Below are 15,477 nucleotides of genomic sequence, written 5' to 3' on the forward strand. Positions count from 1 at the left end.
AATATTTGAAATTCTCTGTGAATTTTATTCTTAGATTTCAATTTAAGTTAGTCAGACTTTAAGGGCTTAGCATCAGTATTAGGCTCCTGGCTACCATCTTGGATAATTGTGCCTGTGGATTGTCCTTTCTCAGCTATCAGACTACAACTTTACATTTCTCAGGGAGCCATTGTCAGATTTTCCCTGTCAGTTTCTTTCCATCCTTAGTCTTAATCGTATTCTTTCCTTTGAACATTTACCAAAGTTGTAAAGTATTAATTGGTGAGATTGATGTTTGTTTATTCTAGTTGTAGGAATAAATGCTTATCATATAGTGCATTATTTATATGCAACTGGTACTCAGTAAGTAGTATTTCACTGATTGAATTAAATTCATTACTGCTAGATGTTATGTGATTAGAATCATACATTTGACTTTAGGAACTAAATTTTTTAAGCATGTGTAAAATATAGCTAATATGAAGAGTGTTTTGAATTGTAAGTTGCTTACTTGTATAATGGTGTTTTCCTGTATAATAGTTTTATGTGTTATATGTATTTTTTGCTAATAAGAAACTAAGAAAGCATATTTCTAAATTTAACAGGCTTGATGATAAAATAGATGTATTAATTTAAATAAAAAATTAGTTCCATATTGCCATTTATCCAAAACTGACTTAAACTGTTAGATAATTATTTAAAATTTGTAAGATTTTAGATAGGCTTCATTGGGAATAGTATTCTAACCTTTTTCTTTTGAGGAATGCTCAGTGTAATTAAGCTATGTGTTCCATAATGGTAGATTATTGATTAGTTAAAAATCAAGAAATTTATATTTTGATATTATTTTAGAGAGAGGGCATGCTATTGTATATGAAAGTGACATTAAAGGTGGTTTCTGTGCTACTCATGTAGAAAGAATAAGATTAATACAGAACTAGATAAAATTCTATGTGAAGCTAATGCTTTATTATTTTTTGATTTATGATTACTAGTGAGTTACAGTATTTTAATACTACAATATATAGTTCTAAATCGCAGCCACCAGTAAATTTCTTTGTCCCCATCCTCTCATCTCCCAAAGATAAACACCGTAGTTCTCACAAGTCTTAGAAACAGTTTGCTTGCATGAAGCTAATATTTTAAATGTTTCACGAATGAATAAAAGACATTTATTAAGAAAACAGAGGAACTGTTTCAGAAAGGGTTTCAAAATACTTTGTGAATGTTCCTCTAAGCAATTAGAAGTAAGTAATTCTAACTGGCTACCATACAGTATGTGCAGACAAATGCAGAATCAGGAAATAAGTCTAGTAGAACCATAAAGAACTCCATGTGACACTTAAAGAGCTTGAATTTGTCCTTTGTGTAACAGGGAGAAAAAAAGGTAGGAGACTTAAAGTGTCATCAGTAAGAAGGCAGCTATGGAAATTAATAATAATAATAATGATAATAATAATAATGGATGAACTTCCTTAGTGTTGTGGAAATGTGGAGAAGAGAATAATATATATGAATATATTATTCTGTGTATATATATATATATTCTATCATACACACACACACACACACACACACACACACACACACACACACACACACTTCACCCATCTCATTCAACTTTTTCCACCCCATTCCTTACCCCCTTCACCAAGAAGGCAGAAAATGGAGGACAGGGGATAATTCTGGTAAACTTTTCTTTAATTATTAAAGATCACAATGTGTTTGTTTCAGTGAATTTAAAAAAAAACTTATTGTGCAGTCTATTACCAAAGGACAGAACATCTTTACAAAGTAAAACTGCTTGACTCAGTTATTCTTTTTTTTTTTTCAGGCTTGATGAAGCTTTTAGTGTAAATTAATTTTATTCTCAAATGATAGCCTGATTTTTTTTTTGAGTGATCACATTAACTTTACTCAGTTTAAAAGTGAAAAGACATTCCACATATTAATTTTGAAAATTATTAGTTGTATTAGTGTATCAGGGTCTTAATTATATTTGATGCTAGAGACTTTTCAAATTCATTGGTCTACTTAAGGAATAGAGTAGAAGTCTAAATAGGATAGTTTGTAAAAACTGTAACTCTGTATACCATGAACCAACACTGTAACCAGGAACAAATGGCCATTATAAAATAACTTTGCTTAGAAGTCATTTCTCTTTTTTCTGTCTGAAGTAACTATAAGATAAAACACTTTTCACTCTATTCTCTTTTCTAATCCTACATTGTAGCCCTACTAAAATTTATTAGAAGAAAAACTCCCTGATTTTAGTGATTCCATGGGTCAGAATACTGGTGGCATCTTGTGAAAATTGTGCCACTACCTATAGTCCATCGCAAAAGTGACAACTCCCCACCCCCCACCTTTGTTTTAGAAGTTAATGGAATGTTGAAGACTTTTCTTATTTGACTCATAATGATCTTCTTTTATCACTTGTGGTATCACAAAATTGGTGTTGTGATAGACTTTTTTATTCTAGTCATTTTTTTCCCATCTTAAATGAGATTTCCATGTGGAAAAATAATATCTTGAAAATATGGATACTGCTAGTGATAATAAAATTATATTGACAAATCCTAAACTTCATAGCCATTAAATTTCACAATCATATTTTATCCTTATAAATTTTGTAATGTCACCATTTCAAAGAACTGGATTGTTAGATTTTTAGATCTAATCTCTCTTTTTTTAACTGTATTAAAACTTATTTTTCCATGCAGATTTGAGTTCTGTGAACCTGCATTTGTGGTTGGTAATTGCCTCCAGATAGCATCTGACAGTCATCAGTATGATCGAATTTACTGTGGAGCAGGAGTCCAGAAAGACCATGAAAACTACATGAAAATATTATTAAAAGTTGGAGGCATCCTAGTCATGCCTATAGAAGATCAGGTAACTACCACTATTCTTACTTTTTCCTTAATGCATGGGAAACAGCAGGTTTATTTAACCTGGGACATTAAAGTTCCATTGTCATTTTTTTTTTTTAAAGTTACCTTCATATATATATATATATATTAGAAAAAAAAACTTGAAATGGATTCTCAGTTATTTAGCCAGATAATAAATAGTAGGATTCTTATACTAGAAATAAGAGACAAGGCCTTTTAATTTAAACTTTGCTGTATCCTGAGTGACATTTGCCAGGCAACTCCCTCTTTGAGTTTCCTCACCTAGAAGTGTCCAATTGATGATCTTAACCAGTGCTTTGTTTGAACATTGTTTAGTCTCTTGAACATGTCAAAAAGAAGTTATATTTGGACTTTGGCTTGAGCAACTTTAGTAATAACATTTTAAAATCTTCAGTCAATATTAAGTAGACTCATTTGAAAATATTCTTCAGCTGCTTAACTTTTATTTATTTATTTATTTATTTATTTATTTAAGAAAGGAGACATTAACAAAATCATAGGATGGGGGGGGGGTACAACTCCACACAATTCCCACCACCCAATCTCCATATCCCATCCCTTCCTCAATAGCTCTCTCATTCTCTATCCCTCTGGGAGCATGGACCCAGGGTCATTGTGGGTTGCAGAAGGTGGAAGGTCTGGCTTCTGTAATTGCTTCCCCGCTGAACATGGACGTTGACCTGGTGGCTGAAAAGAGAGTTAACATACGAAGCCAAACAAATTGTTGAGCAATCATAGACCCAAAGGATGGAATAGTGGAGATAAAGTGTTGGGGGTACTCACTGCAAACTCTAGTGCACTACTGCTTTCAGGTATATATTTGCGAGAAGTATGCTGGGGTGGCACTCGTTGCGTTGATTAGATTGCAATCAGCGGATGCAATATTATTTGATAAGAATTGGGAGAAGCATACGGGAAAGTGGGCCCTACCCTAGGGTCCCAGGACTGGGGGAAGTTTAGGCTCTATAGTGGAAATGTGAGGTTCCTGCTATCTTGGGGTTCAAGAAGACAGTGGATAGTTATTGTTAACATCACATTATTTGGTAATTGGGTTAACTTTGAAAAGTCCCTTTGTTAGACATACAATGTTTTCCCCTTCTCATATTAATTAAATAGTGATTTATATGACTACAATTTAATAGGTGTGTACATAAACACCATTCCCACCACCAAAAGATTGTATCCCATTCCACCGCCCCCACCCCCACCCCACCCCCCACTGGCCCAGGAAGCCACATGTCCATCCTCCCCCTCACCACAGGGTTTTTACTTTGGTGCCCTACTTAGCTGCTTAACTTTTTTATTGGTACCACTAAATATAATAAGAGTGGGAGGGGGCTAAGGAGATAGTATAATGGCTGTGCCAAAGTTCTTCATGCCTTAGAGTCAATCCTAAGTCTGGGGTCTTTGTCTCTGTCTCTTTCTTCTTTATGTATCTCTCTCATCAGAAAACTAAAATATTTGAGAAACAAAAAATAGTGTTGGATACAATTCATTCAGAAAATTCAAGTTATTTAAAATTTATAGATAGAGCATGTGGATAGTCCTCCTGCTTTGCTCTGCTTGTGACTTGAGATTTGAGCCTTGGTCCACCATAATGGGGAAATTTTGCCTCTGTGAAAAATCTGGCCAAGAGTAGTGAAGCTCCAGTGATCTTAGAAAATAAATATAAGATTCATTTCAAAAAATATCTTTAATATTTATGTCAACCCAACTCTGAGATATTTAAAACATCTTTTGGTGTGTGTACATTTGAAAATAGATTGTTGAAGATGGCTGGGATCAATACTGTTTTAGTGTTTAAAACTCGTTAGGATTCTTTAGCATCACACAGCATGTTATTTTCACTTTAGTGGATTTCACTATTATCATGTACTATGTTCCCTAGCAAGGTGTTTGTATGTTAGGAAAAAGGCGTAATATAAAAGTCACTCATTGAAAAATTGTTGCTACTTGAATTGTTTCCAGAGTTGAGGTTCCTAGATAAACTTCTTTTTCTGCTTTCATTTAAAGTTTTATTTTCAAGCTTTTTAAAATTTAACTTAGCATTAAAGTCTACTAAATAGTTAACAATATAGGACTATCCTGATATGAAATATTATTAGGAGTTATTTTAAAAATTACAAATTAAAGATACTAATTTTTTAAAATACTTATTCTCTTCTGTTGCCCTTGTTATAGTTATTATTGTTGTTGTTTCTGATATAAGTTGTTGTTGGATAGGACAGAGAGAAATGGAGAGAGGAGGGGAAGACAGGGGGAAAGAAAGACATCTGCAGACCTGCTTCACTGTCTGTGAAGTGACCCCCTGTGCAGGTGGGAAGCCGGGGGCTTGAACCTGGATTCTTAACAGTCCTTGCGCTTTGCACCATCTGTGCTTAACCTGCTGTGCTACTGCCGGACTCCCAAGAACGTGTGAACGTGTCATGTTCTGAATCAGGTTCTTTTTCCCTCTAAGATTCTGATGGATATTTGTTAAATAGGTGAAATTTTAATGATGTTTTCTTATTTAGGAAAACTTAAATGAGCTATCCTTAGTTTATAAGGTTTTAGAAGTGCAATTTTACACCTCTTTCAAAATATGTTATTATATCACATCACCACTAAAGTATCAGTATATCCCTACACTGAAGTCCACTGGCACCTCTCCACCCATGGAATCCATCAATAATTCACCCTCATTCAAATTCCCTTTGGCAACTCAGTTCTTTAGTCTAAGTTTTCTTTCAATTATTTGCATATATGAGTGAGATAATTTTATATTTTACTTTTTAATAAGACCCTTTAATATTCCTTGTGGAGCTGGGTAAGTGGTCATGAATTTCTTTAACTGTTTGTCTGGAAAACCATTAAGCCTGAGTGATAGCCTCACTGGATTGAGTATTCTTGGGTTGGAGGTTTTTTCCATTCAGAATCTTGACTGTGTTTTAGTAGTCTTTTCTTTGAATGTATAGATCCTGGGGAGAAATAAACTCATGGTTTTATGGGGGCAGTTCTTTTCTATGTGACCCTGTACTTCTCTTGCTTCTTAAAAAAAATTCGTTTTAGTTTTGATCATTGTCATTTTTATTATTGAGTTGTAGGAAAAAGTCATGACACATTTTTACATAGAGAAATATGTTTTGACTTCTCTGACAACCCAGGATTATGTACCTTGGTGAGTTTAGGTTTGTTTGCATTTATGTTGTTTGGAACTCTTAGGAGCTTCCTTAATCCGGGAGTCTGTCTTACCAAAGATTGAACATGAAGTCTTTGGAACATTAGGGCATTTCATTTCCTTTGCTGTGGATAGCCTGCTTTCTCTGCTGTCTCCCCCTCCCCCCATGTATTGTGCTCTTACTATTGATATGGAGAGGTGAAAGTGAGAAAAATAGAGCCTATCTGTTCAGCCATCTTGACTACTCTTGAGCAGGTAAAATTTCCAATCCTTTTGTGGTTTATTTTATTGTGAAGTTAGAATTATAGGGCCAGGCCAGGTGGTGGCACACCTGGTTAAGTGCACGTATTGACCCAGGTTCAAGCTCCCAGTTTCCACCTGCAGTGGAAAAGCTTCATGAGTGGTGAAATGGTAATGTAGGTATCACTCTGTCTTTTTCTCTCTGTTCCTTTCTTTAACTCCTCTGTCTTTCCCTCTCCCCCCAATTTCTCTCTGTTCTATCAAAGTTTTTTTTTTTTTTAGTTATCCTGAAAGATCATGAAGTTGCCTCATTAGTACAGTATTGAAAACTTGTATAATGCTTTAGTCAGATAATTAAATTGATGTGAGATACATGTTTTCAAAGTCATGACCAGGTATGGATTGGAGTGTTATTGCGATAAGCAGTCAGCAGAGTCAGTCACTATGGTAATATTTCGTTATTAGCAATAGCAAATAGCAAATATTTGTGTTCCTTCTGTATTACTGTATTATAAATATTTTAATTAATTTGGCCACATCCAAATACAAGTCATTATCTAGCAATCATTGGCAGTTATTCTGTTGAAGTTATGACTGTATGATGATTACATTTTAGGGTTAAACTAGTCTTTATTTCCTCTCAATAGTTAACACAGATTATGCGAACTGGACAGAACACTTGGGAAAGTAAAAATATCCTTGCTGTTTCATTTGCTCCACTTGTGCAACCAAGTAAGAATGATAATGGGAAACCGGATTCTGTGGGACTCCGTAAGTAACTTTTAGTCCTTTGTGTTTTTCAGCCCTATGCTTGGACTTAAAAAAATGCATTGTTATTTTTAAAACTTTTTAGATAGCACTAGAGAGGAGAGAGAGACAGAGAGACCAGTGCAGCACTCTAGCATATGCTGTGCTAAGGAGCTCAAGTTCACAAGTCCAAAGCTCTACTACTGTATCACCTCCAGGATTACTTAACATTAATATTTTAATGAAGTATATGATTAGGAAGAATTAAGTATATTAGCGGATTTATTCAGCTTTTATGCAGGATGCATTGGGCTTTGCACCTTGTGCAATTCTGTTGTTCTCAGTGAAGAATAGGGTTTATATCTGTTGCTACAAATTGAACAGAATTACCCACTCAGTTACAGCTGATACTGGCTAAGACCCCCCCCCCCCCATAACCACCATCCTCCACCCCATGTGACTTAAATAACCTGACTTACTCTGTCAAAATGTGGGTGTGCAAAGCTAAAACTGTATGCTTCTAAGTAGACATACCTTAGAGGTAAAGAAAAGGGAGATCATGGAGGCACTCATGGTCACTTGTTTCTGACAAACTGTAAAACTTAGCCAAATCATCCTCCTGATTTGGGGAGGAATGAGCTTGGTGAAGAGAGACTGGTGGTTGCCAGGTAGTAGTGTACCTGGTTAGGCACACATGGCACTATGTGCAAGGACTCACACAAGAACCTGAGTTCAAGCTCTCCCTCCCCACCTGTAGTGGGAATGCTCATGGTAAATTTACAAATGATAAAGCAGGTCTGCAGCTATCTTTTCTTTCTCTCCCTATCTCCCCTTCCCTCTCAGTTTCTGTCTGTCTTATCAAATAAAATGGGGGGGGGGATGAAAATGGCCACCATGAGCCTGGATTCATAGTGCAGATACTGAGCCCCAGTGATAAATCTGAAGGGGGGGTGGGGAGAAAGAAAGGAAAGAGAGAGACTGGTATAGCTGTGATCGGTGATACTCTTTGGTAATTACAACAACTTGGCTGGCTCCTCCCCTAGGTCCAGGAAGAGAGTTTACTAATAAGGAATTGCCATAAGGGGAAACCTGTTCATTACTCTTTATGCATTTTTAAAATGAATAATCCTTCACAGTTCTTGTTTTGACCTCATTTAGAAAGAAATTAGGTGCTTAGGTTCTAAGAAAATGTTGGACATTTATGATCCAGAAGCTGTTTTCAAGTATTTTTTTCATTTGTACTATACAACCAATTAATTGTATATGAAGAAGCTGAACTATAAGACAAATTTAAAATAAAACAATACTAAATAAGGGCTGGCGAAATAGCTCACTTGGATAGTGTCTTATACCCAACCCTAGTTCGAGCCTGTATCACTCCTTTAAGGTACCAGGATTCAAACTTGGGTTGTGTGAATGGCAAGGCACATACTCTACACAGTGAACTATTTCTTAGCTCTAAGAATTCTGATTATTATTAATTAAGAAATAAAAGCCTTACATAGTAATGCTCACAGAACAATAACTTCTGGAGAATTATGCCAATATAATAGGATATATGGAGAATAAGAACAAGTCACATTTTGGGTTGAAAAGAAAAAGCTTTATGTTCAGGGGAAAATTTATTACATGTAGGGAATTAAAATATCAAAAGAATGTTAGTACGGTGAAAATCCTAAAGAATATTCATGCAAACCTTTTGTCAAATGTAATTTGTAGCTATGAAATCATTCATGTTAAACAGCTACTAAAATATAAGATTTCTTCAGGTTCATTGCTAACTTTTATCCAATTTAAATTCAGATATTTTTTTTCTCTTTTTTAGACTTAGAGTATTTTTTAAAAATAAGAATACATTGCTTGGCAACATTCAGAGCAGGCCCATTAAAGAGGATAAAACACACACACACACACACACACACACACACACACACACACACACACACACACACACACACACACACAAACACACACACACCTGCATCTACACCAACAAGCAGAACACATTACATAATACTGACTGAATACTTCTCTACTCAGATCTGTGGGTTTTTCCACACAAAACAATTCTTCAGTTTAATGTGGACATCAGCTAGGAGTCCAGTAGCCTAACTCAGTTCTGATACTAACTGAACCCACATAACTGCTCCTTCGTTTCCCACAGTCACTCACCATTTGCAAGTTCAGGTTGTCACCTGTATTTCTGACATCCTGGCTGTAAATGAGAGGCTCTAATGAGTCTCTCCTAGAATTAAAAATGGTGCTAGTATAGATCACAAATATCCAGGAAAATAATTATTTTCTAGATTTTTAAATTATTACAAAATAATTCAATTTAGGAACAGCAAGATGGAATTGACATACAAGGCAAGATGTGAGAAAGACATATACCAGCTTCTCAGCACCTCCACGTGTCATCAGCCCTCGAAGTATTCTGGATCGCTTAGGTTAAGGTATTTAGGAAGACATGAACTACTGATTAATTTATCATAAATTTAGCCTCTCTTCCTTGCTTGAGGGCGAGGGACTGAACATTCCAACCTCTATTTATTTATTAATTTATTTATTTTAATGGTAAAGATACAGAGGGATAAATACATAGACTATAGCACTACTCAGCTCAGCTCAGACTTATGGTGGTGTTGGGGATTGAACCTGTGATTTTAGAGCATAATTATGATACAGTCTCCCCAGCCCTTAACATTTTAATCTTCTGATTACCTGATTTGTTGTTTCTGGCAAACTCTACAACCCAGCATCCTTAGGAAGTCACCTTATTAACATAAACTCAAGAACTTCTTTAAAAAGCCAAAAGTCTGGCTGTGGAGATAGAATGATTGTTATGCAAAAGACTTTCATGCCTGAGGCTCTGAGGGCCCATCTTCAATCCCCAACACTACCACAAACCACATCTAAACAGTACTTCCTTTCAGTATCTTTCTCTCCGTATCTCTCCTCATTAAATAAATCAGTATCTTTCTCTCTGTATCTCTCCTCATTAAATAAATAATGTAGAAAAAGAAATTCAGGAAAGCTGAAAATCACTTTTAACCCTTATGTTGTCATTACCTAGGAAATCTCAAGGATTTGAGGAGCTCAGTGTCTAGAACGGGAAGCCAAATGTATAGTCCTTATTATAAATCAGTTATCACGAGGAACTAAAGAGAATTAATACTTATAAGTTGTAATACCACATTGAGTAGTACGAAGCTGCCAAAACTTACTGGTTTTTGTGGGTCTAACTTAAATAAAATGCCCCCCCCCCTTTCAAATTATCTTAATTTACTGGATAGAGACAGCCAGAAATTGAGAGGGTAGGGAGAGAGACAGAAAGACACCTGCAGCCCTGCTTTACCACTTGTGAAGGTTTCCCCCTACAGGTGGGAACCGGGGACTCAAACCTGGGTCCTTGAGCACTGTAACATGTTCACTCAACCAGTTACATCACACCCAGTCCCATTAAATGCCCTTTTCATTCATTGTTAATGAAATAAAAATAAAAGTGCAGAGTGCTAGATTTCTGTAAGAACTACCTTTGCACAAACCGTTTAAATGTGTGTTGGAGATATCCTTAGTTAAAATATTAAGTGAAAGCTTCAATTCAAAATAAAATTTTATAGCAGCCAGGATTAGTATTGTCTTGTCCTTTAAGTCCTTATCTTAAAGCTGAAAGCATTAAACACAAGGGGATGTTAAAGAATAGAAAATGTTGGGGATTTTTGAATGTAGTACTAAGAATTATCTCAGAAGTTTTTGTATTGTTCAGAAGACCTTTTAAATTAAACTTATGTGGATGCTATTTTAGGACTTCTGAATGTTAACAAGATACTAAAGTCAATTCTGAATTCTTTCCTACTCTGGGCCTTTCTTGGGAAGTTGAGGTATTTTGGCAGATAGGATTGAAAGGCTTATTTTAACAGCATCCCTAGAATAAGCAGAGTGATGGCAGCAAATGGACATAATTAAGGTGTTGAAAGAGAATAGAATAGAATGTGTGAGAGATTGAAGAATAAAGACCAGCTAAAAAAGGCCAGTTATAACTTCTGCTTCTTAACTCCTGCATTATGTCTAAACTCTTATAAATTTATTCCTCTCTCTTCTTTCTCGTAGTCCTTCTCTGTACTTCCTTTCCAACATTCTTCTCTAGCTCTTAGTCTTACTTTGCATATCAGCATGTGCTGATGACTTTTTTCTGTTTTAAGTGCTAACCTTCCTTCAGTCCCTGGGTCATGGTTTAAGTAGTTATGGTTATGGCTGGAAAAGAGTATAGTCTTTGCAGTCAGATATCTGTTCAGGTCTCAGCACATGTCACCTATGACCTCCAAGGTCTTTAGCAAGTTATTCTTTCCTCATCTAGCTTTGAGTTTCTACATTAAAAAAAAAAAATGAAATGGTGATTGATATGCTTTGAAATCCTCATTCTGAATATGTAACAGAAACCTCAAATTTGACAGAAAACATGATATTTTTAATTTTCTTTCTGTTTATATTTCTCTTCTTCCTCTTTGTCCTGTAAGCAACTGACACTTGTAGCTGTTTAGTTGTTTGAACTGTAAGATCTTCCACAGCCGATCCTCTCTCTATTTTATCTCCATTTTGTCTGTCATTCTGTCAGTCATTCTGTCTGTCTGTTGTTGTTGTTTTTTTCCCCTCCTCCAGGGTTATCACTGGGACTCAATGCTGGCACTATGTATCCACTGCTCCTGGCGGACTTTTTTTTTTTTTTTTTTAACTTTTATTTACAGAAAGGAAACACTGACAAAAAAAAAAAAAACATATAGGATAAGAGGGGTACAACTCCACACAATTCCCACCAGCAGAACTCTGTATCCCATCCCCTCCCTTGATAGCTTTCCTATTCTTTATCCCTCTGGGAGTATGGATCCAGGGTCATTATGGAGTACAGAAGGTGGAAGATCTGGCTTCTGTAATTGCTTCCCCACTGAACATGGGCATTGACAGGTCGACCCATACTCCCAGCCTATCTCTCTCTTTCCTTAGTGGGACAGGGCTCTGGGGAAGCAGGGCTCCAGGACATAATGGTGGGGTTGTCTGTCCAGGGAAGTCAGGTTGGCAACATGGTAGCATCTGGGACCTGGTGACTGAAAAAAAGAGTCAACATATAGAGCCAAACAAATTGTTATCTAATCATGAACCTAAAAGGCTGGAATAGTTCATATGAAGAGTTGGGGGGGGGGTGTCTCTGTTTTGTAGATAGTTAGTAGGCCTATTTTAGTTATATTCCAAAGGGCGCATGACTATACTAGTTTTTTTGTTTTTTGTTTTTCCTTCTCCTGAGCCTGACATCTGATCCAAGTTACTGTCTGGGGAAATGTGATGCCATGGCTAGGAAAAGGACTAGAAAGCTGGATCAGGGAAGAGAGTAGCTCCCAAATATGGGAAAGGTATATAACTATTGTTGACTGTAAACCCCATCAATTTGATGTGATCTGGGGCCCAGATTCAGCTTAGGAGCCTATGTATTCAGCTTAGGACCTCTGCATCCCTGTAGATCTGAGCTCACATTCTGTGGTCATGAGTAGGAACGTTGCAAGCTGCCCCAATTTTAGGACCCATCTTCCTCTGGTGGAAGATAGACTATGTTCCATCCTTTGGAGGATGGAACATTTTCTACCGTTGTTGATCCACATTGAGGGCAAGGTTCTATGGGGCCCCACAAAGGGGTCTATTGTGTTGTTCCTGTTAGAAATGACCAGTAACAATGGAGAGAGGAATCTCACTTCAGACTGTCCAGAGACATTAGGCATGGAATGTCAACCCTTCACCCTCATTACTCGGGTGAGACATTTTCTTTCATTGAATTCTCTAATTCCATTTCAGGTGGAAATTCACTTCCTAACAAAGTCCCAAAACACAGATATAGACCAGGTTCCATGAGACAGGGTATATGTTCACATGTATCCATAAATTAGGGCAAAATATAAACCTGAAAGCAAAAGTGCACAATAGTCTGCAGTGAGTCAATAAATGAAACAAGCAAGTAGAAAGACCTAAAGAGACATCATAAAGTTCCTATTGAAATAGTGTCTACTTAGACTTAGATACCTTCCTCACCTACTTCCTATTATGCTTCCCTCACTCACTCCAAAGCTAACCTTATCAAAGCAAGGACTGCAAAAGCTGAATAAGGGCAGCAAGAGACTGGCATACTTTAACTATGACTCTTTAGTCACTACCAAGCCACCCCATCAGCTGGGGCCCTATTCGGGGAGTCCTGAGATTCCCAAACAGGTATGACGGGCCTAGACCTCGAATAGATCCTTCTCTCCATTGTTACTGGCCACTTTTTTTTCCTTTCCATTTTATTGGATAGAACAGAGAGAAATTGAGAGAGGACGAGGAGAAAGACACCTGCAAACCTGCTTCACCCCTTGTGAAGCATCCCCCCTGCAGCTGGGGAGCAGGGGCTCCAACCTGGATCTTTGCACAGGTCCTTTATATTAAGTGTGCTTAACCACGTGCACCACTACCTGGGCCCTATGCCTGCCTGCCTGCCTGCCTATTCATCCATCATCCATCCATCCATCCATCCATCCATCCATCCATCCATCCATCCATCCATCCATCCAATTTGTCTTTTTCCAGATTTGTCAACTTGTTCACATCTGTACCGGCACACTCCCTTTACACAGCTCTGTCAAAGTGTAGTAATATCTTTTTTTTCTTTTTCTTTTTCTTTCCTCCAGGGTTATTCCTGGGGCTCTTTGCTTGCACTACGAATCCACTACTCCTGGAGGCCATTTTTTCCCTTTTGTCGCCCTTGTTTATAGTTGTGGTTATTATTGTTGTTGTTGTTATTGCTGTCTTTGTTGGATAGGACAGAGAGAAATTGAGAGAGGAGGGGAAGACAGTCAGGGAGAGAAAGATAGATACCTGTAGACCTGCCTCACCATTTGTGACATGACCTCCTTGCATGTGGGAAGCTGGGAGCTCGAACTGGTATCTTTACGCCAGTCCTTGCGCTTCACAACATGTGCTCTTAACCCATTGCGCTAGCCGCGTAACTCCCTGTAGTAACATCTTAAGTAGATTATAGGCATGTTCCAACCGACTGCCTACTTCTACTTTATAGTATGTATCCCACTAAAGAGCCAGAACTTCATTTCAATTGTATTATAATCTCTGCCTTCTGAAAACCCTTGAATAACTGCATGGTAAATGCAATCCATCTTCTTTACATTCATGAATAGTCAGATCACCTGTCACTACTCTCTTGCTGCAAACTTTTTTATCCTTCTCACATATCCTTGCACATGCTAAACTTACTTATCTTTTAGGGCTTTAAAACGTCTAATGACTGTTGGTTGTAGAGGCTGGGAAAATAGTTATAGAAAAGACTTGAGGCTCCAGGGTGCCAGGTGTAATCTCCTGCACCACTCATAAGCAGAACTGAGACACACTGACACACACACACACACACACACACACACACACACACACACACACACACACACACACACACACACACGTTGCTCATATGTAAAGCCTAGCTCAGAAATGGCTTCATTAATGAGACTTTTTTAAAAAAACTGTCCAGTAGAAAGGAATCAAACCCTTATGTTACTTTTCTTCTGATAACCACTTTATTTACTGTTTTCCCCAGACAAGAGCCAAGACTTTATTAGCTAAGTCATCTACTCCATCTAAATGAATACCAGGGATATAGTTTAACAAATGAATGGATGTTAAATATTATCAATTTTTGGAGGTAGGTAAAGTCGGTGGTTATTTTATGCATTAAAATTTTTAAATTCATTTCCCAAATTATTTAATTGGGGAAATAATGATTTACAGAACAGTTGCTGACACATGGATACAGTCTCTTCTCTCCTCATGGTAGGTATCTGCACACCACTCCCACCACTTACCCAAGTCTTTCTACACAATCATCCCAAAGCCCTTTCTTTCTACTTCCCCTTTCTCCAGTATCCTTTACTTTGCTGCAATATACCACACATAGTGCAGATTTCACCATGTGCTTTCCTTTCTTCTCCTCCTCCTCCTCCTCCTCCTCCTTCTCCAACTCCTCCTTTTTCCTTTTTCCTTTTTCCTTTTCCTTTCCTTGCCAGTAGGGAAAGGATGAATATGGGTTGACCTCACGCATACTTGGAATCTCCACATTTGAATAACTAAGGGATGAGATTATACTTCTGTTGTTAACTAGTCACATTCACAAAACTTGTCACTGTCTGTCAGAAATAGAACTTGAGTGCCAAGTGTTCTATACAGTTTCATTGTTTACGTAAGATCATTTAGGGCAGAACCAAGCAATAGAATGAACTTTTTTTTTTCTTTTTAAAGAACAACCAGTTTCTAACTAACTGTGCCTAGGACTCCTTGAAATTCTTTATTTTAGATTTTAGCAAGAAGTTGAAAATAGAAAGTTTTGAGGAAAAAGTGTATAGTAGGCTTCTAGGA

At 37.1% G+C, this 15,477-nt stretch overlaps 1 protein-coding gene across 3 annotated transcripts in view; it reads left to right on the forward strand.

The window, feature by feature from the left end:
* The window catches only part of PCMTD1 (protein-L-isoaspartate (D-aspartate) O-methyltransferase domain containing 1), a 73,360-nt gene that overhangs the window by 53,705 nt on the left and 4,178 nt on the right, over positions 1 to 15,477 (forward strand). For all 3 annotated transcript variants that reach the window (XM_007515969.3, XM_060198494.1, XM_007515971.3), the window contains 2 exons: positions 2,703 to 2,874; positions 6,939 to 7,062. In XM_007515969.3, coding sequence (XP_007516031.1) covers positions 2,703 to 2,874; positions 6,939 to 7,062 — 296 coding nt within the window. The remainder of the gene's footprint in view (positions 1 to 2,702; positions 2,875 to 6,938; positions 7,063 to 15,477) is intronic.

Source organism: Erinaceus europaeus, chromosome 1, assembly GCF_950295315.1.
Source record: "Erinaceus europaeus chromosome 1, mEriEur2.1, whole genome shotgun sequence".
Classification (NCBI taxonomy): domain Eukaryota; kingdom Metazoa; phylum Chordata; class Mammalia; order Eulipotyphla; family Erinaceidae; genus Erinaceus; species Erinaceus europaeus.